Source organism: Paroedura picta, chromosome 4 (genome assembly GCF_049243985.1).
Source record: "Paroedura picta isolate Pp20150507F chromosome 4, Ppicta_v3.0, whole genome shotgun sequence".
NCBI lineage: Eukaryota > Metazoa > Chordata > Lepidosauria > Squamata > Gekkonidae > Paroedura > Paroedura picta.
Genome location: NC_135372.1, coordinates 60,747,193 through 60,764,257, shown reverse-complemented (window position 1 = coordinate 60,764,257; position 17,065 = coordinate 60,747,193). Strand labels below are relative to the sequence as shown.

At 41.7% G+C, this 17,065-nt stretch overlaps 1 protein-coding gene across 2 annotated transcripts in view; it reads left to right on the top strand.

The window, feature by feature from the left end:
• Window positions 1–13,844, top strand: part of LRRC8C (leucine rich repeat containing 8 VRAC subunit C) — a 34,456-nt gene extending 20,612 nt beyond the window's left edge. The window contains exons 2-3 of one of the 2 annotated variants that reach the window (XM_077333072.1): window positions 1,642–1,783; window positions 7,755–13,844. In XM_077333072.1, the coding sequence (XP_077189187.1) occupies window positions 1,646–1,783; window positions 7,755–10,025 (2,409 nt within the window). In that variant the 5' untranslated portion in view covers window positions 1,642–1,645 and the 3' untranslated portion in view covers window positions 10,026–13,844. Of the gene's footprint in view, window positions 1–1,641; window positions 1,784–7,754 lie in introns of those variants that run through there. The other variant, XM_077333073.1, reaches the window with a different exon arrangement.
• The last annotated feature ends 3,221 nt before the right edge of the window (window positions 13,845–17,065 follow it).

Here is a 17,065-nt window from a genome sequence, read left to right as displayed (position 1 = left end):
CCAGAGCATCCCTCAGATGACACGGTGAGATGACATCACTTCCTATGCAATACCGGTGACGAGGCTCACCCATCCAGTGGTGGTTGCCAGATGGGACCTGGCAACCCTAGATGTTACTACTTAATATGCTACAGTTCTATATTTTTTGCTGGCTTTCAGTTGCAAGATTAGTATTTGAAAACAAGAAACTTCTGGTATTCGTCTATTTGGCGAGAAAAGCAGGGTATTCATATCTAAATAATGTAAAAGGAACTGTGGAATTAGATGATGAGGCATTGTCCAGGGCCATCTGTCTGCTAGATCCTCCTTCTTCCCCCCAAACAACCACACATCCCACGCTACAGTGTGTTACAAAGAGCAGGTGCACTTCAGAAAGGTGTTTAAATTATAACAGAATTACATATAGACAGAAGTTCATGTAGAACTATGGCTACCAGGTAGTTCTGGATGTACCAGTGTATGAAATGATGGAATATTAAGCTTTGGAACAGTTCGGTGTCTCTTTTGATTTTCCAGTTTATTGCGGGAGTTTCAACTCAACTGGACATGACATTGTGACCTTTCTGATCAGAATATTTTGCTTACATGTACAGTCAGCACCAATTTTTGCAGATGACAATTATAAATTGTATTTTAGAGTAGTGTCTTTGGCAAGCAATTGCAGTCTCTAGCCTGGGTTTCAATTGCTAGCTGTGGAATCATCAGTTTTTAAAAGAACTTTTAAATTATAAATATGAATATGCTAGACATGTTGTCAGCATGCTGATAATCTGATGACTGAATGCAGTCCTGCTGTGCAGAAGGTGTTCTTTGCAAAAGTCAAGGGCAATCATTGGAAAACAAAGCAGTTATTTTCATTTAGCCTTCTGATTGGACTATTGAATATAACAATATTTTATCAGCAATAGTGTCTGCAGGGCAGGGAGGGCTGATAGTAATGTTCTGCTTCTTACAGATGGTTTGTATGTTACTTCCTCACACATGGTAGATTTTTGATGTTGCTGGACAATAGGCACATAGCCCATATAACATCCATTGACCTTGAGATGGTACTTCAGAACTGACAGATAGGTATTCCCAGTTGGGATGTATGTGTGTGACCATTCCCAGGATAGTGAAAGCAGAGTTTGGATTTTGATGACCAGTTCTGTGGGAAGGAAATTAGGAAGAAGGAAGCTAACACCAGGAGAAGAGTTCCATGACCGGAACTCCCGGCATTTTTTTCCCTTAAAGATGAGGACCCAGTCCAGTTAAGGACAATGAGGGCCATCAACTGTCATGCGGAGTTGCTGTTCACCCCATTGAGGAAATGTACAGATACCCATGTCAGAACATGCACATTTTCCGCAAGGAGGCAAATATTGAAATGGTGGCTCTCCAAGGCTGCTCATTTCTGGAAAATGGCGTGGTGGAGGAAAGGGACCCCCCCCCACACACACACACACTATGGTATCTCCATGAATTAAGTATTCATACTCTGCTATTAGAGAAACAAACACATTGGGAGCTATATTCACCAACAATGTTGTGTGTTCATTGAATAGAAGCTAAAAACATCTAGGGGAAAAACCTCTTTTTAGCTAAACCATAGTGAATAAGATATAAAAGGCTAAATAGTCCTTCTTCCTTGCTGTCTTTCAGAACAATGATTCCTGTCACTGAATTCCGGCAGTTCTCAGAGCAGCAGCCAGCCTTCCGCGTGCTGAAGCCATGGTGGGATGTGTTTACAGATTATCTCTCTGTTGCCATGTTGATGATTGGAGTGTTTGGCTGCACATTACAGGTAAATGAACAGTGCAATATTAACAAAGCTGGGGGATGCGTTGGATTCGTTGTGTAATATTTCTGGACATATCTAAAGGAGAAATTTTCCCTCTGAACAGTCATGGGTAGGTGAAAGTGTAGAAGCAAGGTAAAGAAGATGGGGCCTGAAACTTTTCCAGTCATGCCTCATTTAATCACAGCTGATTTTAGAATCAATATATTGGGCATTTTGGTGGTGTAAGACCAGCATTATTTCTCTAAAATACTGAACTGGGTCTCAGTGAATTCTAAAGTATACTTGTTTCTACACATTTTTCCAAGAAATGTATCTAACACAATAGATCCAGCCCTGGATTAACCTTAGGGAACCAGGGGGGGGGGGCATTAGAGTTTCTTCCCAAGCTGTCATGCCCTTAACTATTTCAATGCCATACTTGTCAATTTTTTTTGTAATTGTCCTTTGCCATATTCGATTTCAACCTGAATTGTTAAAAACATGTTTTCTTTGGCATGATGAATGGCCAATGTTTAAAAGTTTGGTTTCAAGATGCCATCAGATATGACATTTATTTATTTCTCATTGCACGAGAGTTTTGTTTCCATCAAGTGTCAGCCCAGCTAGCTGAGTCTGGCTGGCATTTAACTCATCAGTTATTTTACTGATTGTTCACATGAACGAGTTAAGTTTTAGTAGACAAGGTAAGGTTTAGTGAACTAGATATAATACCATGCATCTGAAGGAAGAAGTTATTGATTTGCGAAAGATCAAACGATTACTGTCAGTGTAAAGAGCAGTACAGAATATTTATAAAACTTCAGATAAAAGTGGATTGCATGTCATGATGTTTGACCTTGAAGGCTAAATATTTTTTTCTTAATAATTTATTCTGTTATGGTTATTCATAAGAATTGGAACCACTGGCACCAAGAAGGAGGGGGTAGCAGGTACAAGTGTTCAGACCTGTGCATGTCCAATGGTCTGTAAAAATTAATATATTAGGTGACATGGTTGCAAATTACACAGCTGAATGTTCCTTTTCTCAGCTGAAGTATGTTAAAAATCCCAACAGAACAGCTATGCAAGAAGTCAAGCTAGAAGCGGGTTTGTGATGCCAGATTCGTTTTGAGGACTTGACCAAAGACTGCAATTTTTTAAAAGCAGGAGAAAAGCTTTAATAGTTATAAGTTGTAGCGAAGTCTGCATGTGTGCGCGAGGCATTCCACACTGAAGCAATCAGAGAACCAATCTGGTAAATATTTAGCAGCCCTTTTTGAGGGGATGTCAAATTGGCATACTTTTGTCTCTCGTCTTTCTGTTTCAGGAAGGCAACAGTTTCCCACTGCCTCTGCCACTTGTGGTAGTTGTGCTGCAAAACGGCCACCTGAATAATTGAAAACACAAGCAAAAACACTTTCTGTTTTCAAGACACAAGGAGTACCTTTCCTTCCAGGCCTATGGAAAACATCAGTCCAGAAAACACCATGCTAGGAAAAATCAATTAATTTTCTGGTTTAAAAACAAATAGAGTTTTCTAAAGAAAACTCCAGGTAGTGCATGATTCATGCACAAATAGAAAATGGTGTTTGGAGAAAACAGAACAAAGCAAAAAGCACACCATTCAGTGAAGAATCTCCATGCCCCAGGTGGAGCTGATTGGTCATCTTGCCTGCCAGTTTTCTGGGCTTACCTGCCTCCCGACCATCCGTTCTGTCAGTTCTGTGCTCCTAGTAGCTAAGAAGGCTTAACACATTGTGCAGAGGGGAGGCATCCCATCATACCTTTGATATCCATTACCTAAGCATCTTACAGTGGTGGTGATGTTGAAAAGTGTCTGCTTGAGGGCTCTAATACCATCAGCTGAAATAAGTACATCTGAAATGCACAAATGAGTGAAATTCCAGGAAATGGCAGGTGAAAATCAACTATTTGCATTCCTTTATGTTGCATTTTTATGCATATGCTCTGCTGTTAGAAAGAAAATTGTATTTCCAGTCAGTGAATCAGGGTTGCTCTGTGGGCATAAATTTATTATTTGATTTAAAGCCCACCACTCCTGTGCAAAGCAGCTTGTGAAGGGTAACAGTCATAAAACCCCACAATAAAATCCTGTTAACCATAAAACAGTAAAACCATTTACTTCAGCCTATCCCACCTTTAATATTATCCCCCTCCACCTGGAATCAGAGTTGGAAGGGACCTCCGTGGTCACCTAGTCCAACCCCCTGCACAATGCAGGAACTCACAACTACCTTCCTACCCACAGGGACCCCAGTTTCATGCCCAAGTGATCCCCACCACCACTAAGAATCTTCAGAATCCAGTCTGGTCTGGAGGAAATTGACCTACCATCCCACAGTAGCTATCAGCAATTCCCTTGATATGCAAGGAAGGGTAATAGGAGACTAACATTGGCATATTACTTCTGGCCCACCCACTCACAATCTGCCTAAATTCTTGAGTTCCCACTCAACAGTCTGAATTTCGACTCGAGGGTTAATGCGAAGCAACCTGAGTCAGTTGACTCAGGGAGGGCTCCAGATCTTACTCGCCCTGGCCCCAACCAACAAACTGGCAGGAGAGCTCCGTTTTGAAGGTCCTGTGGAACTGTGACAGCTCCAGGCCCCCCAGCTCTCCCAAGAGCCCATCCCACCAGGTGAGAGCCACGACCATAAAGGCCCTGGCCCTGGCCAAGGCCTGGCTAATCTCCCTCGGGCCAGGAGTCTCCAACAAATTTGCACCCACTAAGCGAAGTGCCCTGCAGGGGGATATAAGCAGGTCGGCAGTCTCACAGATAAGTGGGGGCCAGACCATAAATAGCCTTAAAGGTTAATAAAGATTCAGATTCAATTTATTAGATTGCCATGAGCCATTTCAAATAAATTAACAATATACAAAATCAGTTAAAATCAAGACATAAAACTGATAAGATCATGAGGAGTTTCAAAGTTTCAGTTTAGTTCCTACATGGTAATAAAAGAAAGCACAGATAAAAAGGAACCATAATGATTGGGTTTTAATCCTAATTGCACAATTTGGATCTGATTTTCCTAGTGGCGAGAATAAACAGTGCAACTCTATTGGTAACATAGGCAGTAGAAAAATCACATATTCAGTTTTTGAGAGGCCTGAAGTGGTAGGGAATAACCTTTTAATAAACTTGCCTCTTGGTTCATCATAGAGGGGGCAGTCCATTACACAGTGCGTGAGGTCTTCAATCACTTCCCTATCACATATGCAGGTGCATTCAGATAGGGAGAGATGAGAGAACGGACCACTACGCACTGCTATAGGTAGAGATTGGAGCCTTAGATGGGTAAATGCCATCCCGAGTGTTAAAGATGGCAAACTCTTCAGATATGAGGATCTGCAGTGGATTCTCTTGAAATATTTGAAAAGAGGGACAGCTCCGGCCTGAGCAATTATATCACCATCTAGTACTGCATGTATAAGGGTTAATAAAGGTTAATTCCAAAACCATGATAAGGATGCAACAACTCCTCCCCCACTGCTACCTTCTGTATCAGATTCTAGAGAAAGGGCACAGCCACTGAAGGGCTGTCCTCTGAGTCCTGGTCCTGGCCAGGCACTGGGGTAACAACTTGTGGTCAAACACGCCAACAAGAATAGCCAAACTGCCCCTATTCAGCTGGTGCCAGAGACCATCCATCAAGGTGACGAGCGCTGTCTCCACTTCATGGCCAGGACGGAAGCCTGACTGGCATGGATTGAGCACCAAAGCTTCTTACAAGAATGCCAGGAGCAATCTGGGATTGCTCAAGAGATCTCTGGGATTGCTCCAAACAAGCCAGTAGCTAAGATCCATACATCTTATGAAGTGTCACTGGTGCTAAATATTTAATTTAGGGGCTAGAATTCTGCAGGGTGTTTGGTTCACTGGTTGACACATGAGAGATGAAAATATTCTGAAAATCTCAAACACTCTGTAATGGTATATATGGCAGGGACAGTTTTCTTTGCATGCTGCTTAGAAACAACAAAGAACGATATGAACAAGAGATTGTACTTAAGCGTGAAACCATTTTTATCCATGAAACAGGCCCAGCTTAAACATGGACAGGGAGAGCCTGCTCCCACTATATCTCAGTGATGTTTTGAAGGGAAATAGCTTCTTGCCCTTGTGTGTGACAAGATTGTTCTTCTTCCTAGACACCCACCGATTATGAGTGAAATAAATAAATCTGATAGCCATGCTGGGTCTGCCACTTCAGATAAGACAGTGTGACTGTCTTATCTGTGCTAAAGTACCTATGTGGCCATTCTGAAGGAGGTGGGGTAACTACAACTGTATATCAAACTTCTCCACGCCCCTTTCCCCCTTGCAGCATGAGCAGATGGCCAGGTATCTGGAAGAGGGGAGGGAGAATTACAGTGAAGAAGGGTAGAGCTGGTGTTCTTTTGAAGGTACCTAGTCAACTATGTTGTATCCTTATTCCTCAAGGGCCCACATTTTTAATACTTACCCTATGCAAATTTTCAGGAATAACAGGTTAGATGCATGTTTATCCCAACAGGATTATAGATGAGTATTGAAATATCAAACATTTCCCTTTCTATTTAATTCTAGTATTCTAAAATAATTTATTTTGACACGTAATGGAGGAGGAGCAGAAGGATGAACCTGAGATGGGATAGATGATGTTGCTGGGTCTGATTATGGTGTTGATAAGATCTATATGACAGCTGGATGGAGTCACTGAAGCAGTCACTGGAGGACAGGAAGGCCTGGAGGATCATTGTCCATGGGTCGGACACAACTTCGCAACTAACAACAACAATAACAACAACAACAATATGACAGCAAAGTTGGCATGTTGGTTTGTTGCAGACCTTGGTATAAGGGTCCATGTTACTGTTAAGTAGTTTATCATTGTGGGTGAGAAGCTGTCTCTTTTGAATGGATATTAGAAGGAGAAACTGCTGAATTGCAACTAGGGTTGTGTGTGGCAGCGTCCGAATCAGCTGTTCCAGGATTACACAGCCAGCGCCACGCCGTGGGGGTGAGGGGAGGCGTGGGCGCCGGTGCGTAACTTGGTGCACACACCAGGCGCAGAGCCAAGTTACGCACTGGTGCCTGCGTCTCCCCCCCCATGGCGCAGCACTGGCTGCGTTGGCCTGGAACGGCCAATTTGGACGTCGTTTCACACAACCCTAATTGCAACTGATAATGTAAGAGACCTAGGTTTCCTGTCTCATTACTAATGCAGATTTCTCCAGGCCTGCTACCACTCTGCTACCAAATCCAATTATGCCTGATATTGTCATTCACCTACTATTGTTATTTGGCATGTGAAATCACTCCACCCTCCAAGATATAAGGATAGATGGAATCACATTCTAGCTGTATCTGAAGAAGTCAGCAGTGATTCACAAACGTTCATACCTTGCCTCAAATAGTCTTGAAGGTGCTACTGAACTCTTGTTCTTTTCTACTGCTACAGACACACTAACGTGGTTACCCATCTTGATCTATAACCAAGCCAAGGTACTGTTTTGTCTCTTCCTGTTTTCCCATATCTGAAGCCCAAATCATGATTTGCCAGTGAATTCATAGTGACGTTATTCTTCCACAAAGTGAGGTCACCGCTGCTTCTTTTCTATAGGATATGGGGAAGCACAACTATGCTGTACATGTTCAACTTTAACCTCTTGCTCTATACAATCAGCTGGCAACATGGTGTAATCAGTTCTGTGCAGCTGGGAATTGGGATAGCATAGATGACACATACATTTCTTTTAAAACTAATTAATGAAGTAAAAGATTAACATTCCTATGGATTCCTTTGTTGGTTTCAGTGCCATTTTGGAAACGTGTTGGTTGCTACTGTATATAATTGTACTATAGGTTGCACATTTATTAATTTTGACAACTAATGGGATTTCTCCAGAATTAGGCTCATTGTATCCTTTTTTCTGTGGTACCCATTGTTTACACACTACGTATTGTAACATGGGTGTTTGTTTGTTTCAGGTTATGCAGGACAAGATTATATGCCTTCCAAAAAGAGTACAGCCTTCACAGAACTACTCTAACCTTCCTAATGTGTCAAATTCAATCTCCAATGCAACCCCATCTCTTCCACCCAAGCCACCCACTCCTCCTGCCACTGTTGAAATGAAGGGATTAAAGACTGACTTAGACCTCCAACAGTATAGCTTCATAAACCAAATGTGTTATGAACGTGCCCTCCACTGGTATGCAAAGTACTTCCCTTACCTTGTCCTTATACACACTTTGATCTTCATGCTGTGTAGCAACTTCTGGTTCAAATTCCCTGGGTCAAGCTCAAAGATTGAACATTTTATCTCCATTCTAGGGAAGTGCTTTGATTCTCCTTGGACAACAAGGGCTTTATCTGAGGTGTCTGGTGAAGACTCTGAGGAGAAGGATAACAGGAAGAACAATATCAGCAGGTCAAACACTATTCAGCCTAGCACAGAAGGGACTTTGGTCAAAACTCAGTCTTTGAGATCTATACCTGAAAAGTTCATTGTGGATAAAGGAACACCAGGGGCCCTGGATAAAAAAGAGGGAGAACAGGCCAAAGCATTGTTTGAGAAGGTGAAGAAGTTCCGACTGCATGTTGAGGAAGGCGATCTGCTGTATGCTATGTATGTTCGCCAAACAGTGCTGAAAGTTATTAAATTTCTCATCATTATCGCATACAACAGTGCCCTTGTTTCAGAAGTTCAGTTTACAGTGGATTGCAATGTTGACATACAGGACATGACAGGATATAAGAATTTTTCATGCAATCATACCATGGCCCATCTGTTTTCTAAACTGTCCTTCTGCTATCTCTGCTTTGTGAGCATCTATGGATTCACATGCCTTTACACTTTGTATTGGTTGTTCTACCGCTCACTTAAAGAATATTCTTTTGAGTATGTCCGTCAAGAGACTGGGATTGATGATATTCCAGATGTCAAAAACGACTTTGCTTTTATGCTGCACATGATAGACCAATATGATCCTCTGTATTCCAAAAGATTTGCTGTCTTTCTCTCTGAGGTCAGTGAAAACAAACTGAAACAGCTGAATCTAAATAATGAATGGACTACAGATAAATTAAGACAGAGGCTGCAGATGAATGCCCACAACCGTTTGGAGCTGCAGCTTTTTATGCTGTCTGGACTTCCAGATACAGTTTTTGAAATTACAGAGCTCCAATCATTGAAACTTGAAATCATTAACAATGTCATGATACCAGCCACTATTGCACAACTGGATAATCTCCAGGAGCTCTCATTGTGTCAGTGTTCTGCAAAGATCCACAGTGCAGCTTTAGTATTTTTGAAAGAAAATCTGAAAGTTCTGAATGTCAAATTTGATGACTTTAGAGAATTACCACCATGGATGTATGGACTGAGAAATTTGGAAGAGCTGTATTTAATTGGTTCTTTGAGTCATGACATTTCTAAAAACATCACCTTGGAGTCTTTTCGAGAACTTAAGAGCCTTAAAGTTCTGTACATTAAAAGCAACCTATCCAAAGTCCCACAGTCAGTGGTTGATGTTTCAAGTCACCTTCTAAAAATGTGTCTTCACAATGATGGCACTAAACTAGTGATGCTCAACAACTTAAAGAAAATGGTCAACTTGACTGAATTAGAATTAGTGCACTGTGACTTGGAGCGCATCCCCCATGCCATTTTCAGCCTTATCAGCCTTCAGGAATTGGACTTAAAGGAAAACAATCTCAAGTCAATAGAGGAAATACTTAGCTTTCAACACCTTAGAAAACTTACAGTCCTCAAGTTATGGCACAACAGTATAACCTATATTCCTGAACACATAAAGAAGCTTACAAGCCTGGAGAGGCTTTATTTTAGCCATAACAAGATAGAGGTTCTCCCATCCCACCTCTTTCTTTGCAACAAAATCAGATACTTAGACTTGTCTTATAATGACATCCGATTTATCCCCCCTGAAATAGGTGTCCTGCAAAGTTTACAGTATTTTTCTATCTCTTGTAACAAAGTGGAGAGCGTGCCAGATGAGATGTACTTTTGCAAAAAACTCAAGACACTGAAGATTGGGAAAAACAACCTGTCCATTCTGTCGCCCAAAATTGGAAACCTGGTATTTCTGTCTTACTTAGATATTAAAGGCAACCATCTGGAATTCCTTCCACCGGAACTCAGTGAGTGCAAACCTCTGAAAAAGAGTGGTCTGGTGGTTGAAGACACCTTGTTTGAAACCTTGCCTTTGGATGTTCGGGAGCAGATGAAGGTGGAGTGACCTTCCTGCAGTTTTACAAAAACATGCCTCTACCAAATGCCTTGTACATAATGAGCTAGTGGGGGGAAGGGATTTCCTTTTGAATTAAACTTTCCTGTATAGACACTTTTGGACTAAGAAATGTGTATAGAATATATATTTTATATATAATTTTTCCATTTCTCTCTATATTGTTGTAAAGTTGTTTGTTCCGTGTTGGTTTTTTGCCCTAATACAGTAGAACTGTAATTTTATTTTGTACTAGTGAAATTGTCCATCTACCTTTTTTAAAAAAGAAAGAAATGTGAGCTAGTTCAAATAGGGCCAATGTGTTTTAAGATTTATAACACAGGTAACACATGCAAAGTAGATGAATGTATGGTTGCTATAGCAATTCTCATCTATTCTGGCCTTTAAGATGATAAGTGCCCCTCTGTCTTGTTCTTATCTGTTAGAATTTCAGGTCATCGTAGTCTCACTAGGTCGGAATGAGCTGTTCTTCAAATCTGGCAGTCCAGGAAGACAGTCCGTCTTATATAAGAGGCACTTCCTGATTTCTGATTATGGACTGAGAAAGAGCCTTCTGTGCTCCTAGAGCCTTTATTCTCTCTGGTGGCAATAGAAGCTTTGTTCTCTTGAAGATGCTAATTTTTTAAAAAAGATATTAAAATCCTGCTTTCAGCTGGAATTCAGCTTGCTTTAGTGATGTCATGTTTGTGAGTCACTGCCTCTATGTCTGGTACTTCCAGACATGTCAGAGCTTTTGTTACAGTTTCAATGAAAGATTATCCATATGGCTTTCATTTAAAAAAAAATCTGTGTATGTACTGGTGCTCCCTCATGTGCATCTGTCAGTCTTTTCAAGTTTGGTATCAATTCGTGATGCATACCCAGAAGTGATCTCTTGGTCTTCCTGTTATGTGGCTCTCAGAAAACATATCTGTACCACAAATGAATACCAATTTTTGAACTACCATGGCTTCCTCCAGTGATTTCTGGAACTGCAGTTTGATGAGGGTCTTGAGAATTATGTCTTTTAAACTCTCTAACAGACATATAGTTACCAAGGTTCTCTGGAGAGAGGGGATTGTATTCTCTGCCAAAGTGTGTCAAAGCCCTGCTTGAAGTTAAAAACAATTCTAAGTTCTATAGGGTGGGCATAAGTCCAAGAAAATATGCATCCTATTACAGAACAACCCTTTATGCATAACAGTCACCAGCATTACAGAGGAAAATAGTAGAATCTTTAACAAGAGCCTTTTAAAATTAGTCATTATAATGACATTATCAAATTGGAGGTCAGGTTTCTACAAATAATTATCTGGAATATAAGGTCACTGTTACCAAGCAAGATTATCTGTATTTGGAGAAGACTTCCATGCATGTAGCAATTGTGGTGCAGATCCCACATTGAAAGGCTATACACGTTCTGAAGTGTATAGATGCATCATTGGATGTGCACTTAGGCAGTTCCCAGCTGGGATCACTTATGCTAGGGTAAGAAAGTAAGCCCCCTCCTCAAAATCTCTTTTTGCATGCCAAATTATTGACTTCCATTTCTTTTGCCAGACCCTGTGGTCCCTCCTGTTAAATTATTGGAGCAGACCTTCCACTTTTAAAAAGAGGTCTGTTTACTTTCTATAACTTCCTTAACTTGTGTTGTTAACCACACAGGCCTTCTTTTGGACTTGGCAATCCCTTTCCTATTGAAGCATTCTATCTGGGCTTCCATCAGTGTGGTGTAGTGCAATTTCCAAGCATCCTCTAAGGATTTGACTCTTGTGTTTCCCATTCAGCTTTCTTTTTACTATTCCCTTCATTTTTTAATATAAAGTTTCCTCTTTGGAAATTATATGTTACTGTTTTGGACTTTCCATGGAACTGATTGCTGAATTTAGTAGCATTGTGGTCCCTATTCCCAATTGGTGTAACAACCTCTACATTTCACAAGTCTCCTAGTATAATAACATTATCTGCTTTAGTTACCTCTTTTATTTCCTTCTCCATCTCAAGGGTTTGATCAGGTAGGCCACAGTATACCTTCACTCTTCTGTAACCATTTAGGTCCAGTATTTCCAATCATATCACTTCTGCTGGGGTTTTCTAACTTACTGGATTCTATGCCGTCTTTGAATTACAACACAACATTAACACCAACCCATCGCTCCCTGTCCTGCCCATAGAGTTTATACTCAAGAATGACTGTGTTCCATACATTTCCCCCATTCCACTGTGTTTCTGACATACCTACTATATCTAAATTGTCGTTAAATACCAAGCACTTCAGCTCCCCCATTTTGGCCCAGGGACTTCTAACATTCCTATATAGACACCCATTATATGTTTCCCTCTCCAGTAATTTTTGCTTCCCTTGGCTCCTTAGTTGCCTTTCCCTTGGCCCCTTAGTTGCCACATTTGGCTCTCAGTCACCATTGTGCCCTCACTCCCAAGTTCTACTATGTTCCTATCAATGAACACCCTGAGTGTTCACACAATCGACCCTTTGGAATGATTTGTCCTAAACCGGATACTTCCCTACTCCTGTCAGCTTTCTCTCTGGGACTATTTTAAAAGCTGCTCTACCACCTTTTCAATATTAATCACTAGCATCAGGGTTCTCTATTAAGACTGGCTTGTCCCAGAAAGTTCCCTAATGCCTAAGAAACCTAAACCCAGGCATCATTTTCTCATCCACACATTGAGACTGCTCATCTGTGCCTTTCTATCTGGCCCCGTACATAAAACCAGCAGCTGTTCTGAGAATGCTGCCCTTGAGGTCCTGGCCTTTAACTTTTTGCCTAGTGACCTGATTTTTTTCTTCAGGACCACCTAACTACATTTCCCAATGTCATTGGTGCCAATGTGCATCATGACTGCTTGTTCCTTCCCAGCATAATCTATAAACCTATCTAGATAGTACATCATGTCTGCAATCTTCACACCATGTAGGCATGTTACCATGCAGTCAGAATGCCTATCACAGACTCTGCTTTCCATATTCCTAATGATCAAATCACCTAGAACCAGAAGCCCGCAAGAGGTATCCTAGGTAGAAGAGGATATCTGCCCATTGCCCAAGGAAGGTCCCTTTTAAGGGATCACATTCCTCCTCAGGCTGATGCCCTCTGACCTCAAGACACTCTCCACAACAGTAAACAAGCTGTCTACATAGGAGTCAGACTGTTCTGGTAAGTCCCTCAGGGTCTCTTCATCCAACCTCTCTATCTGACTTAGCTTCTCCAGATCAGCTACCCTAGCCTCAAGGGAATTAGCCTGCTCTCTGAGATCCAGAAGCCCCATACAGTGAGCGCACACCAATGATTTCCATCCAGTAGGCAGATAATATGGCAATCTCTGCAAAGCACTGAGATATGGCAATCTCTGCAAAGCACTGTGTAGTCCTGCTCCGCCACTGGCTTTTGACCTTCATAACTGGTTAGTGGTTTAAAGGTATCTAAAGTGATACTTTTAAAGGTCCTCAAACTTGCAAGGTCCTCAAACTTGATCCCCAGGCTAAGAGTCACAAGCAAAGAGCCCTTAGGCTCATGCATCTGTCTAGGAGGAACTTTACAGTTCACAGGCCCACAGACACTGCCTCCCAGCAGCAACAGCAGAGGGTGGGGCCTGAGTTATCCCCAAGCAAACTGACATTGCTCAATGAGCAGCAAACCAGAGAAAAGATCCAAACAGACCCAGACAAAACCACTTTCCCACAGGCTACAAACACCGACTTACCATGAAACTGGCCTCTTACGAAGTAACTTCAGTTAATGCTTCCTCATGGTCTAGCAGTTCAGTAAAAGGCAACCCCCCCCCAAAAAAAAAAACCCTTTCTCCCAAGTTCTTTTTCCCAGCCCAGCTTGCTCATTTCTGCTTGACTGGAATTTGATATGCATATGGATTACATTGTTGTCTAGGTTTACTTTCTAGTAGCTTGCTAGACACATCTTTCTACATTTGTCACCTAAACTAACAGCCCATGGATAGTTATTCACTGTGCCATATTATTTGCAAGGATAAAATATATTTTGCTAATAAACTGTTAAAATGAGATAGTGATATTAATAGTGATGACCATATGAGATAGTGATGACCCTAAGTCAATGAAGTAGTTCAACTGAGCACAATTATATCTACGACGGCAATTGCCCATATTCAGCTTGCTCCATAGTGGTGCACTTTGCTGGTTCATCAAGCAGTGTAAAAAAGGGGGCCTACCAAAGGCAGATAAGCAACTCCTGCCTCTTTTATCATCAACTTGGCAATTATGTCATGCCTGTCCTGGTTAAAGCTAAACCCAGGATTGCTATGGAGTATTTTTGGCTACAATTATGGTTAAGACAATCATCTTTACCTCCCAAGCTTTGCTTTACACATAGGACCAGATTTCTGCTTGCAGTATTTGAAAAACCACCAACAGCGAGCTGCTACTTTGACTCTGAAACAGTGGTATTTAAAGACTGCTGAATAATTTGTCTCAGTGGTAAATACCAGTTTCGTCGAACTGGAACTGCCTGGTGATTTGTGCACACAATCAAGATTCAGCGACAATTTGAACTTCAGTCCCCATCGGCATGAACAAGGAATACCAGGGAGTTTCACCAATGCTTTCTGGCTCAGGGGTTTGGCCTGTTGAGAGGTTGCTACAGGCAATCTGCGTATATATAATGTATATGTATAAAGCTTTGTGCTGACTTTATCATGGTGAAGGGGGGTGAAGGTCGTGAGATTTTTCTGATTTAGATCCCTACTGTGTCATAAAAGAAAGGGAATGGAATGCCTATTAAGCCAGTTTAAGTTTGCCACCTCAGTTATTCCATTTCCCAGTTTGAAACTGTAGACTCAATCAAGGATAATGATTTTACCCCCTAGATCAGCCCTTTTCAACCTTTTGACTGTGGAGGAACCCCTGAAGTATTTTTCAGGCTTCAGGGAACTCCAGAAGTGGTGATATGTACCTTCAGAGAAGTGGGCATGGAAGTAAGATGCAGGATCTGATCAATTGATCATTTACCAGAGAAAGATACTAGGCTTGAAGAGCAACAGGGGAAGTAGGCTCCAGTGACATCTGACGGTATCAACAACTGACCGAACTTCTGGGAAAGGTTGCATAACCCCTGGGGAACATATGCATAATCCCAGGGTTCCCCAGTTGCTATTCCCTGTCTTAGATTACCAACAAAGAAGGAACACCTAGGGCCATTTCGCACGGCTTCAAAATAGCACAATGGTTGCTATTTGGAAACGCTACTAATTTGCCATAACCCACGACGTCGTAGACAATCTGCAACAATCCTGAAACCGACCCGCAAAAAGCGCTTCGTTGTAGCGCTTTCAGGGGAATCCAGAAAAGTGGATTCACCCTCCGGATAGCGATACACTCCTGCAACCAATCTGCAACAGTAGCGCTAAAGACCTGTGCGTTACCATTGTTGCTGGTTCTTCAAAGTCCCTCCCCCTGGCTCTCTCCTCCAAACTTCCGGCGAAGCGATCGCCATTTTTTTTTCTCCGAGCGAGCGGGGATAAACGCACCAGCGAGCCTCTTTCTGTTTAGAGGCTTCCCTGGCTTCAGTCCTTCACCTTTAGTCACTAAGCACAAACCACTGAAAAGCCCGTTTGCTGAAATAAAGTCCCTTTATTTTTTACAAATAAATTCAGCCGAAAATCGGGCCCGTGAGGGGGGGGGATTTTTTTTTTATCACTCGAGGCAGCGTGCAAACGATCATACAATCAAACGACAGCTCACATTAGGCAGCTGGATGGGTCTCTCCGTAGCAACGAATCTACCTAGATTCGTTGCTATGGGTCGTTTTTTTTTTTTTTTAATCTTTCTTAAAGGGAAAGGGGCTGTTTGGGAGCATGCTAACGGCTGCCCATTGGCTGCTTGACGGCCAGGGGCGGGACGAGCTTGGCAATAGCGCTTCCTTTCTAGCGATTTCTGCCGAGACCGGAAGCCTGTGGGAAACACTAAAAAACGCAACTGATTCCACTACAAAGGCAGGTATGCATAACGACGAATTCCACTATTTTAAATGGCGATTTTTCATTCCGCAAACAATTTGCAACAAAGATCCCCGTGCGAAAAGGCCCCTAATCTTGTCAGCTATCTCTGCCTCAATACCCCTCTTTGAGTTTCTTTCAATTTACTTCAACCTCACCTTGAATATACAAACAAGTTAGTAGTTGAAAGGAGATATCCAAGCTTGAACTGATCATGAAAAAGGTAATTTTGTATGCTTTTGTTTAATGGGACATGAGGACAAGAGAGGTTCTCTTTTTCTCACATAAATCTATCTATGTAGACCAAAGTGTTATTGCCGATGAATGTGAACTGTTTGATGGGCCTGTACGATCAGTGACTCCCTGTCGTTACCCAACATAAATAAGAAATTGGAGATGACAGTCACCAGTGAGGCAGAGAACAATACAGTCCTGAACTGTGGCATGTTCAGTTTTTGCCATGTGCACTTATTAGAGATGGATGCTTATCTGATGAAATCTGTTATTGTAATGATGCAGGTCGCTGTTGTAGCAGAACAAAATGAGGACACACTATTCTGACTGGTACATTGTAAGTGCACTGTGTTTGTTTGTGGCTAAAGGCCAATTAGCCAACTGTTGGGTAGAAATCCTGTGTACATAGTGGGAAGAGAATATGTAGACCACATATTGCAGTGCAAGGAAAAATACAACCCAGATCAATTAATCTATAGACGCACAAGTGCAATTTCTGCAATGGATCCACTAGTTTTGCTTGTTTAGAGAAAGGGGGCTTCGCTGTATAGCCAAATGTGCTGGGTCACATACTTTGTTCAGTGGTAAGGGGATGAATTCATGCTGCTATCGTGCATACAGAATTTTCAGCTGGTGATGTGTATAAACCAAGCCTAAGAACTACTGCAGTTAGTGAAAGAATTCACTATAGTTCTCCAAGAGAAGTCCCGTTAAACTCCCTGGAGTTTCTTCAAAATAAGTGGATTAGGGTGGAAAACTGTCTTTTAAGTATCTGTTACTCATGTACATATATAAAAAATCTCTCTTTTTATTAATATTGTATTGCA